This window comes from Thermobia domestica, chromosome 8 (assembly GCF_964235325.1).
Source record: "Thermobia domestica chromosome 8, izTheDome1.hap1.1, whole genome shotgun sequence".
In the NCBI taxonomy this organism is placed as follows: Eukaryota; Metazoa; Arthropoda; class Insecta; order Zygentoma; family Lepismatidae; genus Thermobia; species Thermobia domestica.
The window spans coordinates 27,550,744-27,569,499 of NC_137461.1; the positions used below are offsets into that span (position 1 = coordinate 27,550,744).

General features: G+C 36.0%; 1 protein-coding gene across 2 annotated transcripts in view; it reads right to left on the bottom strand.

Annotated features, from left to right (window-relative positions):
* The window catches only part of LOC145692803 (uncharacterized), a 30,410-nt gene extending 11,894 nt beyond the window's left edge, over positions 1–18,516 (bottom strand). Inside the window, exons 1-2 of one of the 2 annotated variants that reach the window (XM_081768290.1) lie at positions 18,402–18,516; positions 7,435–7,856 (exon numbers count right to left, since the gene is read on the bottom strand). In XM_081768290.1, the coding sequence (XP_081624416.1) occupies positions 7,435–7,726 (292 nt within the window). In that variant the 5' untranslated portion in view covers positions 7,727–7,856; positions 18,402–18,516. Of the gene's footprint in view, positions 1–7,233; positions 7,857–18,401 lie in introns of both variants that reach the window. The other variant, XM_081768289.1, reaches the window with a different exon arrangement.
* Between the last annotated feature and the right edge of the window lie 240 nt (positions 18,517–18,756).

The window sequence follows — 18,756 nt, forward strand, 5'->3', positions numbered from 1 at the left end:
TTTATTTATTTATTTTTTTTGATGAATTGTTATCTTTCTTTTTTTAATAGCCCATTGACTTCGTGTTGCCACGTTTGGCCTAATCCTCGTTTCGCCTAACCAATTATCTGACACTTTTATGACAGATAAATGATAAGATTTGTGTCCGCCATTTTAGGCGAAAAAGGATCCTCGTTTGGCCTAATCCTCGTTACGCCTAAAATGGCGGACAATAAGAAAAAATCGTGGAAATTCAACTAGAGGGAAATTATATAAGAGAAAATTCCCTAGTATATAAAGAATTAAGAAATGGAAAATATATAGATTAATATTATATTAACTATTTTCGAGGAGTTAGGATTACCAAAACTCCTTTATGTATTTACTGGGACCGTGGATACATACGAATATATATGAGTAGGTGAATAGCAAAACCCGTTAAATTCACATTTTAAAATTTGTGACAAATCGAGAAAAACTGTTTAAACACGTCATAATTATAAAATAACATTAGAAACTAGAGAACATTAAAAAATTAAGAATAATGTGAGTGTTGGTCTGTCGAAAGCTGTATAATCACACTAGTCTGTGAATTGCGTTATTGAAGAAAATAGTTTGGATTTAACAGGTTTTGCGTATGTAAATGGAAATAACAGCTTTTGCAGCTGGACGAGCGACCATTTTTGTTGAGGCTCAAGATACAAAACCTATCAAAAAGAAAGGGAGTCAGAGTCAGAAATCAGTATTATGCCTACTAAAATATTGGAGGGGGGATATATTATCAACTATACATTGCACAAGATTGGCACAAATGAATATGGATACATAAATGCTACAGTAATTTTGTTCTAAATTGAAAACAATGGATCCAAATGTGCAAAAAATTGAATTATGTAACCTCCTCTCCATCATCATCTACTAAATGGAAAGCCATATCGTCGTCATCCTCTGATGCATCACCATTTTCTCTGTTTTCTATTCCTCAAAAACCTCTCTGTAAAACGTGAGCTTTGAGCTGCTTTCAATCGTCAAACCCTTCGTAACTACAAGCGGAGTTAATTATACCTATCCGTATACATTTCTAAACTGAATGACTATATTTTGGAAGAGTCTGTAACCTTTTATGGACTAACATAGGGTGAATATTAATTTGCCAATTATCCCAATATATGAATTTGAAATATAGCAAAACAAAATGTGCAAATATTGATTTTGAGCAAAACAGTGGCAGAAAGAGAATCAGAAATGGTAAATAAGTGGCAATTTTTTTTTAACATGTACCAGAAGCATGTTATAATTTTGAATGATAATTGACACGAGACATTTTAAGAAAGGTTTTGCTGAAGCTGAAGAGACCGTTTAGAGAAGAACCGAATCCAACAATGTTCTGTTCAAAGTAAAGAGTTACCCTCAAATACAAAACAAACGACTTTTAACCATAGATAGTGCACTCACCTTGTCTTTTTGGCTGCATTTCGTTTCCGGTTTTTCATGTGTCTTGTACGTTTTCTAGACAATTTTGGCGTACGCGCCTTTGGCGTGGGAGACCCGGGTTCGATTCCCGGCGGGAGCTCATGTGGTTCGGATTCCACATTAATCAGTAGGTCCACGTCTCATATAGCCTAGCTGCTGAACGGGACGTTAAACTCAAAGTCAACTCAACTCAACTCTAGACAATTTTGGTGTTGTCTGATAACAAAATTATGATCATCGCTGCTTAGAGTATCGTTTTCTTTCGATTTTGCGCACATTTGTCTAGTAATTATTAAAGAAAAGCTAATAAGCACAGAAAAGTTTCACGAACAGTTAGGTTAAGATTTATAGTGTCTCCATTTTCAGTCCAGGGTGCGCGGTGGCTCAGTAGTAGAGCGTTCACCTCCGGTGCTTGGGGTCCCTGGTTCGATCTCAGCTCGCGCCATGTGAACTTTGTGGTGGACAAACACCGTGCTCGTGCGTTTTCTCGGGGTTCTCCCGTTTACTCCCACTTTCTTCATTCCATCATTTCATTCATTTCTAATCATCACCGTCTCCTTTAGCCTAACTGGCATAACCGTGGGACGTAAAACTAAAGATTTCATTTTTTTTTCAATTTTCAGTCCAAAAATAAAAAAAAAATGAAAGCACACACTTCAAATTCTGCCAAATAAAATTTCGAATCATTTACGAAGAGTTGCAATAAATATTCAGATTACTAAACTAATCCTATACGAAACCTCAAATTGTTTGAAATATGGAATTAACCGGGTTTGATTCTGCTTTTCTCATTAGATTATTTGCAGGTTTGGGATTTAACAGGGAAGAGGGATTTAACTGGTTTTGCATCTGTATATTCAGTTCTTCACATAGTAGGGAATATTTTTTTTTTCGAAAAATTTCCCTCCAGTTTTATCTCCGCGATTTTTTTATAGTCCACCATTTTAGGCAAAACGAGGATTAGGCCAAACGAGTATCCTTATTTCGCCTAAAATGGCGGACATAAAGCTTATCTTTTATCTGTCATAAAAGTGTCAGATAATTGGTTAGGCGAAACGAGGATTAGGCCAAACGATGCAAGATCCATTGACTTATATGAGGAAGTATTTTTCTTTTAAATAGACGAGATTTTACTCATTCAATTTTACTAATTTCTTCTTCTGGCCTATTTAAGGGTTCCTTGCTTTAAAAATATTCAATGTAATATTGTTTTAGTTTTTATTTATATATATTAAAATTACATAATACAGTGGTTAAATTTCGCATAGAATACATTTAAAGATCTCAAGAAGAAGTAGTCAGTAAAATTAACTGGCTAAAATTCTTTGTTTCCTCATATAAATTAATGGGCTGAATAACCATTATGATGCAAGTTATCAACATTCCTAAGAGCTACTCTTGTTTATTGGGATTTAAAGAAGCTATAATTAAATAATACATAATTATTTCGCTCGACTTTTCTATGAACGCACAGCTTAATTAGTTGCTAGTAAATAAATTTCCTACTTCGGAAGGTCAAGTAGTTTCTTTATTCTATGATCTCGCACACACACACACACACAAAGTTTGGGTCATGGAAGTTGTTACTAAAACAACAAAAACAAATACCTGCCTCAAATACCATCCTCTCATAATAGCCATGAAAGAGTCGGTTCTCTATCGAAAGGTGTTTGAAGTCCTCTGGACAATAAAATGACAGGTCAGACCTCAAGAATGTGATTTTTCATTTTGCAAAGTTGTTTAATTCTTCCTTTACAATTCTGCACATGGAATGAATTTCCTATTTTTTTTTTTATTTTATTTTATTTTTTTTTTTTTTTTTTGACTCTAAAGCAAATTAGTCCACGTGAGTGTGAAGTGAGCGCGGGCTCGCACTCAACTGAGCTCGCACTCACTCGGGCTCGCGCTCATCTCTCTGGACTGGGCTCGCACTCACTCGCGCTCGCGCTCACTAATCTTATCTGGGCTCGCACTCACTCGCGCTCGCGCTCATCTCTCTCGACTGGGCTCGCACTCACTCGCGCTCGCGATCACTTCTCCCAACTGGGCTCGCGCTCACTCGGGCTTGCGATCACTTCTGTTAACTGAGCTCGCGCTCACTCGGGCTCGCGCTCACTTATTTCATTGGGGCTCGGGCTCACTCGGGCTCGCGCTCAATAATTGAGCCCGAGCCCGGTTGAGCGTGAGTGCCGAGCTCACGAGCGTCGGGCTCGCGAGTTTGGACACCTATGCAGCTTACGGGCAAGATGCGGCCCTCTGAAAAGTTCTACTCGGCTCGCGACAAGATTTTTAATCTGACGAATAAAAAGAAGAGTAGAATTACTTGGAATAAGTTGTATTAAAAACAGACTGACAGATGAGCATTTAAGTTCAGTACTGAGAATAAGTGAATGCTAGATTGGTTATGTACGTAAGTGCATTTTGGTTCCAAACATTTATATAGTAAAAAGGGGATAAAAATGTGGTTGTGCACTTTATTTTACTTCTTTTGGAGATCGCGATTTCTATTTTGTAATTATAGCTCCGGAAAACACGTGAGACCTCATCCTAACGTGAATGACATTATCTGGAGAGCACTCACATCGGTGGAAGTTTCATCTCCGGGATGTAACCGATCTGAGAGCAAAAGACCAGATGGTATGATACTGGTACCTTGGAAGAGGAGGAAGATTCTTCTCTTGGATTTTACCTGCTCTGACACTTTCGCATCATCTAACCTTACTTTCTCTTCCCGTATAGAATGCGAAAAAAGAAGAAAATATAAAAATACTCGATCGATACATGTTCGTGACCATAACTATTGAAACGAGCGGCACTTGGGGTCTCAATATCATCAAAGAAGTGCGTTAACGTATTGCACAGGTTACTGGTGACAATCAGGCTACTGCTTTTCTTATACAAGGTATGGCAGTTCAACGAGGCAATTTGCCTTTCATCTTACGGTACATTACTTCCTGGCAAATTATTAGAAGATGTTTTACTTTTATAACTAACTATGAAGAGTCAATTGCTGTTTTCTCGTATAATTTTTGTTTCTTCTTGTTTTACCATCATGTTTTTATCTTTTTTATCTTCTCTGTCTTTCCTATCTTTCACAATTTCATTTCATGTCATTTATTTGCCTGTTTCATTAGGTTACAAAGCACGAGAAAATTCTCATGTAAAAATTACAGTTGTCACCAATATACATACAAGATTTTATGAAGTAGCATAAGATATACATAATATTGCACTTATGCATCTTACTAAACGTAACAAAATTATACAAAAAGCTATTATTTTACCACAATTCTCTAAATTAGTGCAACTCTGATGATTCTTTAAAACGTCAGTATGTCAGTTTGAATAAAACTAAACATTTTAACTGTTAAAAACATCTTTGTAAATAACTGAGTAACAACTATATATATATATATATATATATATATATATATATATATATATATATATATATATATTAGGTTCAACATTCTGCTTGTAACGTAAACTTGTAGTGTCATATTTTCTATCGGGAGTAAGAATGTGCAGTCACAATTTTACCGGTAAAGTAGGTATATGCTGTGAAATTTTACCGGTAACAAAATTGTGCTGTCACAGTGTTACCACAGGTAAAAATACGTAAGAGGCAAAAATGTGGCATGACACCTGCACATATCCTGCTTAAAATGAATATATTAGTTTCTTCTTGATTGGCTTCGTAACAATTTGCCCTGTCTAAATTGAACTTTCTACCAGTTTGCTCTTTCTGTGTAAATTTCGTTGTTATGCGAAGAGCACGAAGAATTCCTTATCAACAATTTGTACAAACCTTAAGACCTTCAGTTTCAAAACTAACCTGTTCGAAAAGGCAAACAAAGCTTATTCTGTTGGAAAATTCTCCAAGAAACCGACCTTTTCTCTAACAACGCCAAGGTAGTCAGAATCATGCCGAAGGAGATAAGGTTTCCTGGTAGTATTTGCGAGCAATGTGGCGGATAGAGTAAAGACATCTAACATTTGAGAAGTAATATTTCATCTACGTTACCTTATATCTATGATTTGAGGGAATTATAAATCGAATTGAGATATCGCAAGAAGAAAGGGGTTTTCAAGTCTGCCTGCATGTGACACACAATAAACCCACATCTTGTTTGTGCTCATATGATCACAACTGACAGTTATTTGCTGTTTCAAACGGTAGGCCGAATTAGCTTCTAATCTTCGCGTTTTCTCAAGTATCACGAAACAGTTACCTTTTGTCCTTCGGTATTTTTTTTTTTTTTTTTTTTAACTTTTATACGTCGCTTTTCAGCATCTAGATACGATATATGCATATGATATATGATATGATCATAGAACACTTTTTCATTTTCTACTTATAAGCGACCATAAATATTTCCGTACATGTATGATTCGGGTAGGGTTGTCAATTTTGCACAACAATCTTCTTTTTGTCTTGCCTTCTTCATCATTAATGGTGTTTAAGTATTTGGTGCACAAACAACAAAGGTCATGTGTGCTAAAAATGTAGAATTATTATTGAATTGTTTGTGTAGAAAATGAATTATTTTAAATTGTATTAAAAAATTTACAAATGGCGGACGCCGCCATTTGTAATTATTGCCCGACTTGAGAGTCGAAGTGCCTGAATTAGATTGTTAAGAAATTGATAAAAGTTAAAAATAGAAATCAATATGGTTATGAAAGAAGTAAATTAAATGTCAAAATCAGGAAAAGTATAAAATTGTCATAGTAAGGAAGTATTAAAGTCAAGATTGGGAAGGAGGTTCAGCAGGACGAAGAAGGTCAGCTACCCAGATGGTCAGAGTGTAAAAGTAGGGGAAATGAAAATAAATGAAATATAGATAAATAGGGTTGTTGTGGATGAGTGTAAATGTATTTGTGAGTAAATGTTAATATGTGTATTAAATGTAAGATGTACACTTTTCACTTTATCCCCTTCCTCTTCTGCACAACACACCAGGGGATGTTAACAGTAACACGGTCACCGCTCGACCAACGGAATGTTTTAATTCTTTTCAATCTTCTTCCTCTGTCTCTAGAATCACCCTAATAATCCCGCCACTTATTCCAATTCTTGTCGAAGTTTATTGTCTTTATGGTCCACGTCTGTGTGCCATAGTCTGTGGAGTGTCAATGCAGTGCAAGTGTTAGTTTCTGTATGTTGTATATGAAACAAACTGGATTGTCTTTTGTGACATCAAGAAAAAGTAGTTAATGTGAAAACACCTTTAAAGCACTTTTTAACGATTTTTGTGAACAACAGAAACTTTACAAATGACTACGAAATCTTTTTCAGTAAGTCTTATCGGACTATCAGCCATGTGAAGATATTGAAAAGAGTGGAGACGTGAGCATGTATATATAGTGAACTTAGGGGCAGAGCTATGAATGGGGGATTATGATTGACTGAGGGAAATGCTGGCTTCTGATTGGCTGAGAGATACTGGCTTCTGATTGGCTGTTGGTGTAGCTACGAGAAATTGCTTTGTTGGATGTCTGTTTTTGTTCATTATAATCCCTGAAGATAAATGCGATGTCTGTATTCGAAACATCGGATGCCAATTTCTTCACCTGGCTGATAGCCCGGGAAGACTTGTTAAAATCACGTCGCCAAGAAACATTCAAGACTACGAAATCACTTCAGCGGACAGAAAAGAGTAATGATGAATATTTTCTAAACTTTCGAGTCTTATCATGTTTCATTTTGTATGTGCCTAAAAGGAGTAAGTGTTCCCTTAAACCTTGGTAATAGCTACTTCATATAAAATGTTAAATTACCTGCTGAGTCAACAGCCTTCTTGGATTCCTCAGCTAAATTCTGCCATATTTTGGTTCCAACATTCAAAAGTGTTGTTTCCTCCTGTTTGTTTGTGTCCAAATGTGGCAGTTCAACTTTCAAACATTTAGTTCTTTCTACTTTACAATAATCTAAAGGATACTTAGAAACTTCAGTCTCTAAAGTTTGAACTATATCCTCACCATTGCCAGTGGCCAAGATATTTCTGGATGTTTCAACTTCAAAACTTGTAGTTTTATCTTCCATCTCCGCGCCCAGAACACTGTTTGACTCACTGCTGACTTCTTGCTCGAATTCATCCACTTCTTCGGAATCCACCACTGTCAATTTTCTGATATCGTTTTCGTCGGTCTTTGACTGCTTCTCAGTTGATGATTCTGCATCACCTTTAGCTCCTGAGGCGTTGTCTTGAAGAACTTTGTTCGCTTTGTTTACGAAGTCTTCGAAGGTATACTTTTTCTTATTTGCATCCATTCGCCTCAAAATTTAGAACTACGTGACTGCTAAGTAACTGACTGGCTAAATATACTTCATTCACACGTTATGGTGTAAAAATGTTCATCTTTAGAAAGCAATTGATTCTTTAAAAAATGCAGAAATTTTGCTGTAATAAATAGAAAGAAGAAATATCAATCGATCAAACATTTCTCTTTAGTATATGTTGAAATATTGATATAAATAACATATATTCCGTCAAAGAGTATCTGTATGGATAAAAATAATAATAATAATTTGTTCTTATTAATTATCTTCCAGCACTCGACTCTGAGTTTTTTTTTCTTCAGTCGAAAAATAAGGTATAACTCTCGCAGATATCTTTCTTTTCCCCATAGCTGCTATCAGGATTGTTTCGCGTTCATGTGCAGTATATCTTCCATCATACGAACGGCCATTCCACTGTGTGAGTGGAGTACGTCACAAACATGCTCAGTACTATCCTCTGAAGACTGGTTAACGGTCGAACACTTCTGGAAGTGCCACAAATATCTTCCCGTCCATCACGAAATCGGGCTTACCAACCGAACACAGGACGACGAAATAGAACATTCTCTCGGTAAACAGATTCCATCATCTCGTGAGCATCTCTTTCTTATTCCCGTGACTTAAAGTAAGACTTAAAAGAATTGGAATTTATGTTTCCTTCTTTCAGTCAGACAGTCGCAAGACAGCTCGCATGATGGAGGATATACTGCACATAAACCATGAAACGACAAGGCCGCTCCTGATAGAAACTACGCGAAGAAAAGGAAGATATGTGCGAGAGTTATGCCTTATTTTTCGACTGGAGAGAGAAAGGTCAGAATTGAGTTTTGCAAAGAGTTGATTAAGTATGTAGAGTCGAACTTTCATTGTTGGCTCACTTAGTCACAGACATCGAAATCTGGTACTATGAATATAAGAATCTAGGAGTATGGGAACCAGAGTGTCTTGGATGATTGATATTATAAGGGTACAATGCTCTTTGCTTGCAAAATCTTTACACGTCTTGCAAAAGAATAAAATAAATTATAGCATTAGTCTTGATGATAACCAATTAGCAGTTACAGAGTTCCAGCAGCAGTCTTGAAATTTTGTTGTCAAAGCTTGTATTTGATACCGCTGCTTTCCAGATACTTCGCTTCCGATTTAGCCCTGAAACTTTTATTAGCTCCCAGAGTAAGGATACGGGAGCATGTAATTTCACTCGAGGTGTATTTGCGTGTATGTGGTACTTCATTTCTCGGTAATTACCGACCGCATCTAATTCAAACTTGATAGGCAAGTAGCTCATCGTCAAAGGAATAAAGATCACTGTACTTTGGTGGTTAAATTCGACCAGACACAAGCACGGTTCACCTTGTATGGTACTTTATTTCTCGGTAACTACTGGTCAAGTCTGAACGAAATTGGGTAGCCAAGTAGCCTATAAACATAGGTTGTGTTCCACAGCTTTGTACTCCGGTAGTTTCTGAATTCGTCGCGCCGACTACATTAAATTTATAAAGCATAGATCTCTCATAAGTTCGTTAAATCCAATATGGCCGCCGTTGGTGAACATTTACGGCAAACATAATAACAAACGGAGTAATTATGAGACTTGGTAAGAAAATTACAGGCTCAACACCCCTTATAAAAGTTGTTCACCATTATGTATCCTTTCGAATGAGACATTGAACATGCCTCTAATATATTTTATTCTTTATTTACACATAGTAGGCCCTTTATGCTTCTTGTAAGTGTAAATGTAACTCTGTTTGTGCTAATAGTAATGCTGCAACTACTGACAGAAGAATGAAGTTTTATGTAAATTTTGATTTAGGACAACAGTGAAAATGTTTATTCGTATATATAACACACTCGACAGTACCTACATATGCAGTATACTACTGCATTATGAGAAATAAATATGAAAGTTACAAAGTAACATAATTCAGATGAATAGAATAAGTAGCCCAAAAATATACCGTAGTCCAGAAATTTTCATATACATGAATTTTATATACACGTAATGTACGAAATAGAAATTAAAAAATAAGAAGATATTAATAATGAAAATAAAACAAAACTTTAATGAACAGACAATTGTTCCTAATCCTTTTTATTGTCTTCCAATATCTGTGTACTGTTCATGCATGAAGTGCATACTGTCGCAGTTCTTGCATGAGTAAGAGCAGTGATGTTGTTACTACTTCCTATAGCCACATCTTTACCACATCCAGTCTTACACGTACAGCATAATGTGCGTAGTAAATATGTAGGAGCCGGTGGAAGGTCAGTTAACAGAGGCATTAGTTTTCCATCATGTAATATCGCCAGTCCCAATCAAAAGGATTAAGGGACTCCCCAAGTCAAGTCTGTACTTCATGGTATACACGTAAACTGTGGAAGTGACAGGTTCCTGATGTTGGTGGAAGCGATCTGGGATCAAGTTTTGAATAGGATGTAGCTGTCTTCACACAGAAGGTTCTAAATCTTAAAATGTTTGTATCTTCATTGCATTCACCGCCATACAAGGACACCATGATTCTTTCTCCAGATTTTGAAATTGCATCTACATTCATATTTTGTAGCATGAATATTTCCGCCTCTTTGCGAAAATTAGGATCATTAATACATTTAGAAAGGGCTATACTCTTACCCAAGCCAAATACGTATGATGTAGTATCACATCCATGAATGCTATTCACGACTAGAATATTAGTGCAGACGTGTTCACCGAGAGACTGGCGTAGTGATTGTACATCCCAAACACGAGATATTCGGGATTTCACGACAGATCGAAATATGACTTTCATGTGCTTGTTGGTAATGTAATACAACACAAGTACAAAGAGATCGTTTTCTTTTCCAATTACAACTGTGTTCTCATGACAAGTGTACTGAAATGCTCTATTAACAATAGGGTCATCAGCATCGCCTGTGGCATGGAGTACAGTGAAGCTTTTATCGTGTAATACATCATTCAGCACTTATATGAAGTGTTGTTTGTTACTTTCGTTCTTCGGGAAACGTCTCTTTTAATTTGTTGACAGTGGCTTCAGTTAAGAGGACCTGTAGTGCTACTTTATCCCCTCATCTTCTTAAGTGAGTTACATCTTTCATACTTGATCCTGCCTCATATCGCAGGAGTCAAACACAACCACTTGGTCTTTGTAGTAGCTGATTACATATTGGACATACTGGAAACATATTTCGTGAAACATTGCCCTCTTTGGCCATGTCACTCTTCGTAGTAAGAAACCCCCATCTATAATAACCTCTGCATCATCCATGGAATCTGATACAGGGGATGGTGCTGCCAGCACTGACTTCTCAGCTCTTCGCGGAAGCCACTCATTATCAAACAGCAGGAGGCACACAGGGTGACGTCGATCCTTCTCCACGCCTGTATTAGAAAAATCTTAATCGTTTTGTCTTCTTCTCTTGCTTCTCAGCGTTTCTGTTTTTTACACACAATATTTTATAGGTAGTAGTCGATGAGATTTTCTTTACCCACACAATAAACCTATATTGTAAATAGAGTTACAAAAGGTTTATTTCCTATTCCTATCCTGGCCTATACAAGTGCTATGTATATTGTTGTTAGAGACATGTGTGTCACTGTTAAAAGTACGATATGTGTATCTGTGTTAGAAGACAGCAAACAACAATGCTTCCAAGTTGCTACAAACAAAATATATTTTTCTAATAAATATACAGTAAAAACTGCCTTGAATGGACCCTTTATTAACTCCTTCAGTGTGGATGGCGAGTTAACTCGTATCTTCAAAACGCACCTGCTGTGTGGATGGCGTATATATACGCTTTATTTTGCTTTGGCTATTTTGTATTGCGTATGGCGAATATACTTGCCCATAGTATGAATAATGTTATCCCGACAATATTTAGCGAGTTTGCACTCAGCTGGTTTCAATTGTTGCTTAATTAAAAGAAGAAGAGGAAAAAAGAAATTAAAATAGAGTTTGGGCTTCGTCAAATACAGTTTTCATTCTTTGTTTTGTTTGAGAGCAGACAGCACAGTAATGGGTTCAAAACGATATTTCAACGATGCTGACGTCGAGGAAGAGCTATTAATTATTGATTCTGATATAAGTGATTTTGAAACAGATTTAGAATCAACATCCAAAGTTCTCAAAAAAAAAAAAAAAAAACTACATTTTTTACAGCGGTTCGCATCTGAAAATTACGCACTGAAGGGGTTAAGCGGAAAACTGTCTAATCGGAAATATTTCACGGTTCCATGAATTTTGGTGTAAGAAACGTGTAAAAGTCTCTTCATTAAGTGGAAACTGTGTTATGCAGACAACGGAAAGCAAAATAAACATTTAAGCGAAAATTCTGAGTTCCGGACTACAGCGTTTAGAAAATTATTAGACATCCTGTGAGAAGGCAAACATACGCATTACAGTGTCTGCAATAAATTCTTCGTTATTTTTAAAAATCTTTCTGGATTATGTTGACCTTCCTCAAACACTACGCATATTCACCCCCCAACAATTTTCGGCTAGTCCTACGGAGCATGTCAGCTGTCAGGCTTCTTTATAGACATACTTCTGTTCCTGGTGTTCCTGTTATGTATGCTTGTGTAGCGACTAGCGACAACGGACAAAAATTAGGAGGAAACTGACAAAGCAATATTATGGAAAAAAGGAATTGTGGCAATAAAGCAGGAATCATAATATCTATCCCATGTGATGACAAGCAGTGAAGGGTTCAGAGGACTTAGAATTCGAGAGAAAACTTTTCTGTGGCCTTAAGTATACCGCGAGATTTGATGTTTTGATCGCAATGCATCCTGTCCTCAAGCAAAAACTCATGTGCAGAACATTTGAGAGAAGTATGTCATTGTTTCTCACTTGTGCTTTCTGATCCACCATCTTCTGGGTTCCCTTTCTCTCCCTTGCTCTCTGCAGGGATGGTTCTGAATCTCAATACCAGATTGAAAGAAACAAAAAGTTCCTTGACAAAGGTTTGCAACCAATACTCAGAACAATACAATAATTTTCTTTTTTTTGTCCTTGACCTTAGCAATTCTCGTTTTCTTTTCTTTCTTGTCAATCACCACTGCAATCCAACTTTTAGAAATACACTTATCAACTTACATTTTTGCATTAGATCGGCAGCAGTCATTATGACTTGTAAATCACAGAGTGTGCTTGATCTTACAATCAGGATGAAAGTGATTCATGTTAATGAACGAGATAAATTGAATGTAAAGCAAATCACGAAGATGTTCCACATTGGCAAAACTCAGATGTACGAGATTGTAAAGAAAAATGGAAATTTTGAAACGGTGGAGTAGTGGAAAAATAAAGAGAGGACTTAAGAAAACTGAAAACCAGGACATTAATGAAATAGTGTAGAAGTGGTTTGTTAGTGTTAGATCTAAAAATCACAGCATAGCGGGCCCTGTACTACAGAAATACGCTAAAACGGTAGCTAAAATTTGGGGTAAAACTGAATTCAATGCATCTAATGGATGGTTAGAAAGTTTGCGCAAAAGACATCAGATAGTTCTTAACTTCTTTGTGTATGTGAATCCTGTGATGTAAATAGTGGAATATTTGCTGAATGGGTTGCTAAACTATCTTCCATAACCGAAGGACATGAAATTGAACTGTACTGTATCAAGCGGATGTCTATCTCCATTCAAGGAAACTTCTATCTCCATTAAGCGGAAACCCGACTTTAACGGAAATTTTTGCTAGTCCCTCTCGATTCCCCTAAAGACAGGTTTCACTGTATCTGTCTATATAATCAAAGTGAATGGCAGTTTCTGCCTGATTATATCACGCACCGGCTATATTTTTTCTAGCCCGGGCCTCCAGATTGATTAATCCAGCCCTGCCTGGGTTCTAGTGCTTTCTGAAATTTACCATTTGAGGGGAAAGAAGAGGTTATAATTTAACCAAGTGATGACATGTAAAAATAATCGAAAACGACATCCAATCCATAATTTTCGAGATTGCTGAGATGAATAGTGACACAAATAATGGCTCTTAAATACAAATTCTTCGCTTATCAGCATAGGGGGATGAGCACTAGGGTGTAAAGGAAGTGACATATAAGAATAATTGTACGTGACCGATATTAGTGTCCAATTATAGTATTCATCTTAGTAGTCGCTCAGATGAATAGTGGCACTTCTGATGCCATTCAAGTCCACATTGATCCTCTATCGTCATGGGAGGGTGAAATGTGGGAAGGAAATGGGATGAGGTAAAAAAAAACAATTGGAAACGACAGACATTACTGTCCAATCCAGAGTTATCGAGATCTCTGAGATGAATATAACATTCTCGATTCCATGTGTGTCCAAGTTCAGCTCCCATCGGCATGGAATGAGGGTGGAGAGGGGTGACATTATGGACTTATATCTTTATACTTTCTTTATAATACATGTCCTAAGGGGCGAAAGAGATTCAAATATTTTTCATCAGTATATTCTCTCTCTTCGAAAAAGGGACATTTCAGCTATTCCTTCCGTCTTCGAACTTCCAAGAAGTGACAACTTTATATTTCATAATCTATGTGTTAGGAATAGAATTAAACTACCCGTTTATTCTTTCTCTATGAGCTGCTGCTTTTTACCTCCTTTATTCTTACTTAAAACCGCAGAGTACTACATAGTCCGAGTTTTCACTTCTTGCTAAAACAGTTTCTCACCTCTTGCTGCAAACTTAACACTATGTATAGACTATAAAAGAGTAAGTCCACTAACTCACTCATCAACGTATCAACGAAACTATTACGCATAGAATCTTGAAATTTTGTCGGCTGTACAACTTTTAAGGGGCAATATGGGACTTGAATTATTTATTGGTATTCAAAAGATCTACCAAATTGTCAGGTGTAGAGCATTCAAACTCTATATAAATGTTCTCCTTCCGAATACCGGTGTTTACTCACTAGTCTATCACTCTATACTGATCAAATATGGCGGCTGTGTTTGCAAAACATTGACACAAAAAGTCGCTAAACAAGAGATGAAAAGGCTCCATTTTGGGATGAAACGTCGCTAAAAAAAAGTTATTCGTAAAATCCCTTGTCTACATTCACTATTGTAAACTTTGACATGTAGTTTATGTAGCTTGTCATGTTTTCAACAAGCACAGTCTACTATTACTAGTACTACTACTACTACCACACAAAACAATATGCTCTCCACGTCTTTATTGACAGGACACAACAGAACCAATCCTTAAACTCAATAATCATTTCCCATTATTTTCTGCACTTTTCCTCGTATTTGGGGGCAACATCTTAAGTGTTCCTAGGTTGGATTACGAGCCTTGACCTATATAAGAACAGTTTCACATTTTTCATTAGTGTTTTTATTATGCTAACACCAGTGGCGGCTAATGTTAGTGTTGCAGCGTTGCGCAACGACCAAAGTATTTCAAGAAAAAAATATTATTATAAATAGTAGTAAAGAATAGAAAAAATACTTTTTAATACTTGCATATATACACTTTAAATAACATATTTTTTACTTCTGTAGCTGTCCGTTCCGTTAATCCGTTTTAAAAGCGAAAAATAATCCGTCACAGAGTTTCTAATTTATATTACGTTGCAGCGAGCATGCAACGACCAGATTCCTTCAGCGCGGCAATTGGAGCAAATGTTAAGTCTCTTTTTCCCTATCTCAGAAGTTAAAGGGACTGGTCGTTGCAGTGCTTCTGCAACACAGCACGGTTTCCAGTGAACGAGAAGGTTTTTCACGCTAAATAAGATTTCTGAATTTTCTTTCACTAGCAATTAACAAATGGAATTTGTTTTTATGCATTCATATTTTTAAATTACTGGACCATACTGAAGCAAATCAATATAATGACAATTAAAAAAAGTGATTGCAAAATTACGAAATAAGAAAGAAAATATCTGGTAGAGGAGAAAACAAATGAGTGTAGACCCGCATTTACAAGTTAATTCTTAGCTTATATTGATAATGAAGGCTTCTTCTATAGTAATTTGTGAATCAAATATTAATAAGTCTGTATGTAGAATCTCTTCCCTCCCCCCTGTGGATAGTATTTTAGTATAAACATATTTCTTTTATAAAATAAGTATATTTTATACTCTTGATAATTTCCACATAAAACTGTATGATGGGGAACGGCACATTGAATTTAAGACTAGTTAGCATTGCTCAGGGGCGTAGCCACGAGGGGGGCACCGAGTACGGACCTCCCAAAAATTTCGAAACTTGACTAACATTTATAGACTTTCTTAATAAACTATACTTTTTTAACACAGAAACGATTGATGTATGCTAAATATTTACCCGGTGCCCCCCCTCGTCATGTACTCTTTTTTTTATAAAAATAATCGTTCTATCATTTTTTCTAAAAATATAGGTGACAGTAATTAAGAATTACTTATCGTCTTTTCGGGTGCAGTATAAGACAGGTTCCATATTATGTAGACGTATTGGACCTCCCTAAAATCCTTTGGACCCCTCCCAGTTAACATTTCTGGGTGTAGAACTGGCAGTGTTGTTTGTTTTGATGTTCTTTGATTTTTTTGGCTTCTGTTATATGCTGATCCTTCATCTGGCGGGTTTCGAGGTTTCCTTTCCAGAACATATCACATTGGTAAGCTTTGTTTCGTCTCATGTGGAAGTATATTGTGTTCATCGTGCATTGCGTAACAAGCAAGACGGATGATTTGGAATGTAGTTTTTTTCTTTTACGCACATGTGTGTGTGTGTGTGTTGATGTATGAATATGTGACATTCGGAATTCAAATACCAGTACCTATTTTGTATCAGCTGTTTTGGTTTTTAATTATTAGGTTTAATTTTATTGTGTGTGCTTTAATTCTGTAAATAACCTACAAATTCTGAATGAATTGTATATCATGACTTCTGTAAATAACTTACAAAAAGCATTGACCAGCTTTCAACTGGGGAAAAATTTGCAATTAAGGCTTAGACAAGCAATAGTGTTGTTTGCACCAGATACATTTCCTCAATTTATTTTAAATTTTCCTGGATAAACTGTGAATAAAGTGTGTTCAATGGACAATTTTTATAATACTAATCTCTGTTACGAACTCTCTTCAGTTAACGCTGAAGAGGAATTCGGATCACTGTCAGGGACTGAATTTGCTAGAATGAATCTTTGCAATAACATAGAAAAAATATTTAGTGAATCTACAAAGCTTCTGAAATTAATATTAGCTGCACCTATGGCATCAGGAAAAGACGAAAAATATTTTTCTACATGAAAAAGAATTGATACTTTCAAGGAAATGAAAGTCCCAAGAAAGGCTATCACCATTGGTTATGCTTTCCATCGAAAAAGACCTGACACTAAGAATACCAGAGTTCAACCAGCATGTATTAGACAGTTTTGCTCCAATTAAAGAGAGGAGAATGAACTTACTAATTAATTAAGGTGATTAATCGGATAAAATGTTCTGCATTTTTTATTTTTCTAAAACATAATTTTATTTAATTTAACATGTTACATAGCATTTGCATCTAAAGTTATACTGATTGGTCAATGAATCAACTTTATATCTTCTGTCTCTTATCGTTAATACTGCAACACCCGAAACCATAATCCACCGGCCGCCACTGGCTAACACACACTTCATTTTAAGCCGCACTTCTACAGTTAGTTGGCTGGCTATCGGAAATGTATTACTTACTATATATTACTTATGCTTCTAATGGAAGTTCTGTGAACGAGAAGCTTTGAATTGAAGCGGTTAGAAAGTAAAGATGGTACCGGTATGTAACAAATTGTACATTTCAGGAAAATTGACTTTCACAACTATGTCTGTTAACATACACCCTTCATCGTTTCCAAATCTCTTCACTGGGACTCACTAAATGATGTGTTATGTAGCCACATAACACGTGCATGGACCGCCAGAATTCAACGTTTCGAAAAATGGAACATAACACCTTTATCCTCTAAGCGCTTCAATTGTTCTTTGTTAGAGTGCAAGGGGTTACAGAAAACAAAGTAAAGAGATTCTCAAGTTGTATATATGCCCCAAACTAAAAGTGCTTGATCACAACAGGAGAAGTTCGCAACGCAAATAGTCGCTAGATTTGTAAATCGCTAAATCGTTATTTAAAAATTACCAAAAAGGTCACCAGTCGGAAAATTGACTTTTAGTCAGTGTCCTGGAAGCTAATACCCCTAGATTTAGCGGCTTTTCCCCCAAATTAGTACCACTGTTTCGCGGGGAATTTTGCAGGATAGAACAAACTTCTCCTTCCACACCCACGGACAAACTTAGCCTATCGTAAAGAGCAGTTAAGATTTTCCAATTACACCACGTATAAGCTTCTGTGGGAAAATTGACCTTAGCGGATATTTCACTTATACATTTTTTTAAAAGTTACTCACATGTATATTTTTCATATGGAGTGTGTATTTAGCCATTCGTAAAATATGTGAAATAACAGGACGAAATGGTACACTTTGTTTCTTAAGATGGGACTTCATACGGATTCATAGTAGTTACCATCACCGAAAATATTTACTACTGGACAGATGAACAAGAAAAATGAATATTACTCAGCAATTATTCAAAAATACTGCACTTTATGTACATACATTTCAGATGGAATGCCCAGAATATAAAATCATAATAATAACTAGGAGAAATCTACTAAAAGTACATTTTTACTTATACTTAAACATTTACTTACCTGATACTAGAATTTTGATGTTCCTTTTCCTTTTAAAAATTTTTTACATACAGCGCCGTCAAAAACAAATTTATTTGTTGAATTAACCGTGGCAATTTATTTTGCTAACAATAGGTCAATTATTGCTAATAATATGTCATTATTTTATTTTTATGTTATACAAACAATTATACAAAATTAATTACGTTTATGCAGTGTGATGCAAGGAATTATTTAATGATATTTCCACTGAAAATTTTTCCAAATGAGCCATTCACTAATTTAATTTCACTTATAACTAAATTCTGGCAGGTGAGACAAAATGCCATAAATCCCATACTTGACAATTTTTACAAATAAAAAGTGAATAAATGTT